We start from the raw sequence: 7,206 nt of genomic DNA on the forward strand, positions 1-7,206 counted from the left end.
AGGCTGGATTTGAACCCACCACTTTAGGTATATGTGGCTGGCCCCTCAGCCACTTGAGCCACAGGCGCCGAGCCTCCAAGGCCTTGTTTTAATTTCTAAATTGACTGCTAAGCTTTAATATCAGTTATGTTTTGGTATACTTTGGAGTTCTTTGTGTTGCTGTGCATAGGCTCCTAGATGACAGTGACCACAGCATTTTTGAGTTTTGCAAAAAAAATTATATGTGATGTTCAACTCAAACTTTTGAAAATTATTACACTGTATATCAGATAAAATGAATATTCTTGTGTAATTTAAAATAAGTGATACAAAATCAGAATTTACCTTTGATTGTTTTTGAAAGGAGATGGGGTATAAATAATCAGAATTTTTCATTTGTATTTATGATGAAGCTCAAAGTGAACATGAGCAAATAAATAAGTCTGAGCAAAACTGCTTTTCTTTAGTAAAATGAAAACTTAATTTTATTTTTCAGGTCAAACTACAGAACAACATATCATATCAGATGGCAGACATACATCATTTAAAGGGTAAGAAACTTAATCACAGATGAAAGATAAACAAAGCTCATTAAATGCCTAACATCCTCAAGAATTAAGAAATGGTAAATTAGACACCTTAATGAAATAAAATTTTCTGAACCACGATCCTCTGATGGCAAAACACTTATCTTTGAATCTTAGGACATAATAAAAGTTATTTAATATTGCTTTATATCTAATAAATGCAAGCTAAAATTTGATGTCTGTATCTTAGTCTTGTGCTGATTTCATGCAATAAAATTTTCTTAAAAGAATCCTCAAAGAAAATAGAGCTGTAGCTTCGGAGGCTATCAAATTTCTAGGGAAAAGGTGAGAAGAGTTCCTTCTATACTGTGTTCAATCTGCTAAAATAATCCATTCAAATCTAGGGATGCTTTGGACAGATCCTCTAAGCCAAATGTTTTAGATACCCTGGGAACAGAAAGAAACTTGGAAAATAGATAGATATATATGTAACAAATATTAAAATACACACCACATTTTTGCTTGGATGAAGTGATCCGGAGGTGACTACAGGTATTATTGGAAAAAAATAGCTCTACACTCTTCATTGCTGGCCTTTGGAGTTTGGGGTCTGAGGATCAACCTGCTTCTCCCTCATATCCTTTGATTATAACCCTTTATACTTTAAAAGTTTGTGCATTGACTCTAAGTTTATGTATGTAGGTAATACATGCTCTCTAATTTCTTAAGTATCCCTTGTTCTCTTATCATTTTGAGCTTTTCCTGATAGAATTAGATAATCTATTTTTATCATCTATTTAAAGTAGCTAACCTTAGCTGGCTTTGTAATGTAGTGAAGTTTTGCTCCTTACCTAGCTAAACTATTAGAAATCATTTATGTTCCTAATGTAACCCTAAAATAAAAGTTGTTAATATTTTACTATCTATGATTTAGAGCAACTTTCTTTTAGAAATGCTTTCTGAGTCGTCACATGGGTTTTTGTTGCATTTGTATCCATGTTCTACTTAGGCTGACTCAGAAGGTGCCACACTTCAGTGCTGCTTCTGGTTTGCAGTATTTACAAATGATTCCACTTGTTATCAAAGTGTGTTTATCATTAAATAGTAGTAGATCAGTTGAATAAGAAGTCTGTGGCTTATCTTAATATACATCAACAAAAATGATAACCTATGTTACTGAATAAGAATCTTTATTGTACTGTTGATGTTGAACTGAAATTTTGTATGATACTCTTCACTAGAGAAGAAGGCTTGGATTTGTATGTATAGCAGTACAACTTTTAGTTTCAGCATACTCACTGAAGCTTGGACTTTTTTTTTTTTTTTTTTTTGAGACAGTGTCTCACTTTGGCACCCTCAGTAGAATGCTGTGGCTTCAAAGCTCACAGCAACCTCAAACTCTTGAGCTCAAGCAATTCTTAAGCACCTGGCTATTTTTAGAGATGAGGTCTTGCTCTGGCTGAGGCTGGTCTCTGTGAGCTCAGACAATCCACCCGCCTCAGCCTCCCAAGTTCCAGGATGACAGGCATGAGCCACCGCACCCAGCCCTGACGTTTGGACTTTTAAGATTGAATTTCATTACTTCAACTTTTGCACCTTGGGAACAATTTCTTTTTTTTTTTTTTTTTTTAAGACAGAGTCTTACTTTGTCACCCTTGGTAGAGTGCGGTGGCATCACAGCTCACAGCAACCTCCAGCTTTTGGGCTTAGGCGATTCTCTTGCCTCAGCCTCCTGAGTAGCTGGGACCACAGGTGCCCACCACAATGCCCGGTGATTTGGCCGGGTCCAGGTTTGAACCTACCACCCTCGGTATGTGGGGCAAGCACCCTACTCACTGAGCCATAGGCGCCGCCCACTTTGGAAACAATATCTACAGAAACAATGTTTTTTTTGTTTTTATTTTTTAAATTGAGACCAGAGTCTCACTTTGTCACCCTCAGGAGAGTGCTGTGGCTTCATAGCTCACAGCAACCTCAAACTCTTGGGCTCAAGTGATTCTCTTGCCTCAGCCTCCCTAGTAGCTGAGACTACCGGCACCTACCACAACGCCCACTTATTATTTTTTTTCTTTTTTGTTTAGCAGGCCTGGGCCAGGTTCCAACCCATCAGCCCCAGAGCATGTGGCCTGCCCCCTAACCACTGAGCTACTGGTGCCCCAGAAACAATGTCTTGACAATTGAATTGTAAAATCAAGATTTGACTGCTTTCTTTGTAATTATACATGGTATGATGGAATTAGTAGACATTTTTGGTGGTTAATATTTTTTTAGAAATACAAGGAATGAGAGTTGTTTTTTAAAATCCCTGAGATAATACATTAACATTCTGCTATATACAGATTTATCTAGAAAAGCCCACCTTTTTATCCCTGCTACTGAAAGAAAATTTGAAGTCAGCATTTCCTAGAAGTAAATCTATTTTGCTTAAAAGCTGGCCCTAGGCAACCCCTTTCTTATTTATTCCTAATCTTTTGAAGTTAAGTTGAAGGAGTACAGCCATGCCTCTCTATAATGCACCCTGGTGTTACTTTCAGACAGGGAGCATCCTGACTCAGAGCAGCCACACTAGGCACAGAGTATCTCTGGGTTCATATAAAGAAAACACAGACAGAAGTTAAATTGTGATACAGGAAAATTTTGTCTTTCTTTTGTTCTGGCCTACTTACTTTTCCCCTTGGAAGTGTTTATTTTGACCTATTGAAAGAACGATTACTTCCCTGCTTATATCTTTTTCCTGTATTCAAATAGAAAGAATTTGATATTTTAACATGAGTTAAAACTCATTAATGCTGATGTTTTATTTTACTTTGGCAATTGTATTTTAAGCCTTTAGTCTTTAATCATAAGTGAAAATTGTATTTCCTAATAAAGAAATTTCAAATATTGTCAGTGGGAACCTTTACAAGGAGGTAGAGTAAAGCCATCCTGATTCTTGAAACCATACTAAGTCTTGGGTTAATTCTGAAGCTACTTTAGGTATTTTATTTATTTATTTTTATTACTTTTTTTTTAATTGTTTGGGATTCATTGAAGGTACAAAGAATTAGGTTACACTGATTGCATTTGTTAGATAAAGTCCCTCTTATAATTGTGTCCTGCCTCTAAGAGGTGTGCCATAGACCATGACCTCCTCCCATCCCCCTCCCTCTTCCTTTCTCCCTTCCTGCTCATTCCCCTACTTCTCCCTTGCATTAGGTATTTTATAGTGTAGGAAATAGAAACTGTATCAGAAGAGATTGTAGTCTTTATTCTCTTCCCTTTTTCCTGAGAATGAGGCTGAGAGATCACCGAAGTCTATTCCTGGTAGTTGCTGATTCTTTTTTCCTTTCTTTTCTTTTCTTTCTTTTTTTTTTTTTTTCTTAATTATTACTTTACCACTATCCTAATGAGGAACTGATTTTTTTATTTTTTATTTTTTTAATTGAACTAGCTTTCAATTATAGAACCTATCTAGCCTGGGAACAGATTTACTGAACTCGCTACTTCATCTCTTAGCTCCAGAGCTTCTTGTATTTCTTTCTCCTGGGATCTCATATTCATAACTGAGGCCAGGATTTCTGCTACCTCTAACCTGTTATGTCTTAGGAGATGGAGACAAGGATCAAGTAATAAGCTAACTGTGTTGTTTATGGCTACCTGGCCACAGATTCATCACTTTTATGTGAGGTAGGGGTAGTGGTAAATCATCCACGTTCACATTTGAAGAATTTAATAGAATAAAAAGAGAAATTTCAAATGTGGCTTGAATATATAAAGGTAATCATTAACTACAAACATTTTATGTGAATTATTGCATTTTGAAACCTGATTATTACATTATATAATGGCCACTATTATGCATACTGTTATTTACAGGCTTACGAGATGTTCATGTGACCTAAATTTTTTTGTTATTGCTACAATTATAATTTCACAGTAGAATTTAAAAAGTAAAGAAAAAAAGAATATGCTCAAAATCCTACCCATCAGACATAATCATTGATTACATTTTGATATATTCTAACTCTAGCTTTTTTACATAGGTAAAATTGTTATAAATATATGTTTGTGTCTGCTTTTGAAAAATGTGTATCTCTAGCCTGTAATCTCAGTAGGAGGCTAAAGTAGGTCTCTAAAAAAATTAAAAATAAAAACATATATCCCAAGCATTTTTGGAGTACCTTTAGAATAATAAGACTAATACTATAAGCCTTCCATGAAAAATAGATGTTATATTATAATTATAATATTGACATATTGTGGTTAGATGTGTGTGTATTATACGACGTCAGACAATTAAGTTTGTGACCTGATCCTAGAAAAAATGCTATATACCTCATTGTTGAATATCACTATGGTCACCCTTGAAGTACTCCTCTTGGAAAGCTGTGCATCCATGCCAGTGACTAGTCTACCTTTCAAAACAATTTTGGACTCTTTCTCTGGAATGGCCATCAAAGCTGTTATCTGACAAGTTCCCTGAACTCATTGTAGAAAAAAATGCTTTGAAGGGTTAACTAGGTGCTGAGGTTGGTGCATACTTTTCCAAGGGGAGTCCTTCTAGGATGACTATAGTGACATTTGGCAATGAGGTGTGTAGCACTTTTTCTAGGATGAGTCTGCAAACTTAATTGTCTTACCTCATATTTTAAACTTAATTAATAGCTGTTGGTTTATTCAATATAAAGCCCTGTTCCCATTTATAAAAACTAGAACTTTCTCTTGGGCCAGGCATGGTGGCTCATGCTTGTAATCCTGGCACTTTGGGAAGCTGAGGCAGGTGGATTACGTGAGCTCACAGGTTTGAGACCAGCCTGAGCTAGAGTGATACCCCATCTCTCAAAAAAAAAAAAAAAAAAAAGCCAGGTATTGTGGCAGACACCTGTAGTCCTCGTTACTCCGGAGGCTGAGGCAAGAGAATCACTTGAGGTGATGCCTGTGGCTCAAAGGAGTAAGGTGCTGGCCCCATATGCCAGAGGTGGCGGGTTCAAACCCAATCCCAGCCAAAAACAAAAAAAACAGAATTACTTGAGCCCAAGAGTTTGAAGTTGGTGTGAGCTGTGATGGTACAGCACTCTACAGAGGGTAACCAAGTGACACTCTGCCTCAGAAAAAAAAGAGGGTAACCAAGTGAGACTCTGCCTCAAAAAAAACAAAAACTAGAACTTTCTTAATATGACTTTTGCTTAACTACTAAGACTGTCAAGCTGGACTGTAAGAGTCCAGTCCTTGCCAAGGGCAGCTTCCCACTTCTAGTCTTAAGCAGTCTTCCTACCTCAGGCTTCTGAGTAGCTAGGGCTACAGCCCAGCATCACCCACTCCAGGCTAGTTCTTTAAATTTATTGGCAGAAATGGGGCTTTGATATGTTACCTGGGCTGGTCTTGAACTTATAGCCTTAAGGGATCTTCCCACCTCTGCCTTCCAAAGTGCTAGGATTATAAGTATAAGCCACTATGCCAGGCCCCCGTTGGTTGATTTTTAAATTATCTATTTAAGAAATTGACATTTACTCTTTTTTGCCTGTATTTCTTTCATCTGTAAGCTCAGATGATGAGAGAATAAAATCTAGAAAATGTGTGGCTAGCGATTAATAAATTAAAAGTTTACAAAAGAATGTCTGGCCTATATTTTTATTTACCATCCAATTTGGAAATTTATGTTATTTATTTCCACTAAAATCTGTCAGCCCTAGTCTAGAAGGGATGACATCTGAAAATGAAATTTTGGGATATGTGGAGCTAGCATCAGAAGCAGAAGTAGAAGTGAGACCCAGAGTGATTGGCACCTAACTCTTTAGCCAAACAGAATTTAAAATGAAAAAGAAAATTTGAATTTTGTATCTTAAAAGTATGATTTTTTTCCTACTTCTATAATGCAGATAGGTTTAAAGAGATAGGTAGTTTTTTCTGGTACTGTCCCCAGAGCTTAGTGTATGTCTACATAATGTAGAAAGATTTATAATTTAAAAGATATGTCAGATTGACGTGAAAGCCACTGAGGCTATATTGTTTTAAAAACAAATTTTAGTCTGGCTCAGCACCTGCAGCTCAGTGGCTAGGGTGCCAGCCATATATACTGGAGCTGGCAGGTTCGAACCCTGCCCGGGCCTGCCAAACAACAATGACAACTACAGCCAAAAAATAGCTGGGTGTTGTGGTGGGTGCTTGTAAGTCCCAGCTATTTGGAAGGCTGAGGCAAGAGAATCATTTAAACCCAAGAGTTTGAGGTTGCTATGAGCTGTGACAGCAGTCTACTGAGGATGACATAGTAAGACTCTGTCTTAAAAAAAAAAAAATTATTTTGGCTGGGCGTGGTGGCTGACCTGGAATCCGAGTACTCTGGGAGGTCAAGGGCAGTGGATCGCTTGAGTTTAGGAGTTCAAGACTAGCTTGAGCAAGAGCGAGACCCTATCTCTACTAAAAATAGAAAATTAGCCAGACATTGTGGCATGCATCTGTAGTCCCAGCTACTTAGGAGGCTCAGGCAAGAAGATCACTTGAGCCCAGAGTTTGAGGTTGTGGTGAGTTCTGATGACAACACTGCACTCTGGCCAGGGCACCAGAGTGAGACCCTGTCTCAAAAACCAAACCAAACCAAATAAATTTTATTGACAATGAATGTGTTATAAAAGGCAATTAGGCTCGGCGCCTGTGGCTCAAGTGGCTAAGGCGCCAGCCACATACACCTAAGGTGGCGGGTTCGAATCCCCAGCCCGGGCCC

The 7,206-nt window shown here is 37.6% G+C and overlaps 1 protein-coding gene across 2 annotated transcripts in view; it reads left to right on the forward strand.

Moving 5' to 3' along the window:
* The window catches only part of CASC4 (cancer susceptibility 4), a 117,585-nt gene that overhangs the window by 46,401 nt on the left and 63,978 nt on the right, over positions 1–7,206 (forward strand). For both annotated transcript variants that reach the window (XM_003791781.3, XM_023514276.1), the window contains exon 2: positions 476–530. In XM_003791781.3, coding sequence (XP_003791829.1) covers positions 476–530 — 55 coding nt within the window. The remainder of the gene's footprint in view (positions 1–475; positions 531–7,206) is intronic.

Source organism: Otolemur garnettii, unplaced genomic scaffold, assembly GCF_000181295.1.
Source record: "Otolemur garnettii isolate 467f Iridium unplaced genomic scaffold, OtoGar3 scaffold00050, whole genome shotgun sequence".
Classification (NCBI taxonomy): domain Eukaryota; kingdom Metazoa; phylum Chordata; class Mammalia; order Primates; family Galagidae; genus Otolemur; species Otolemur garnettii.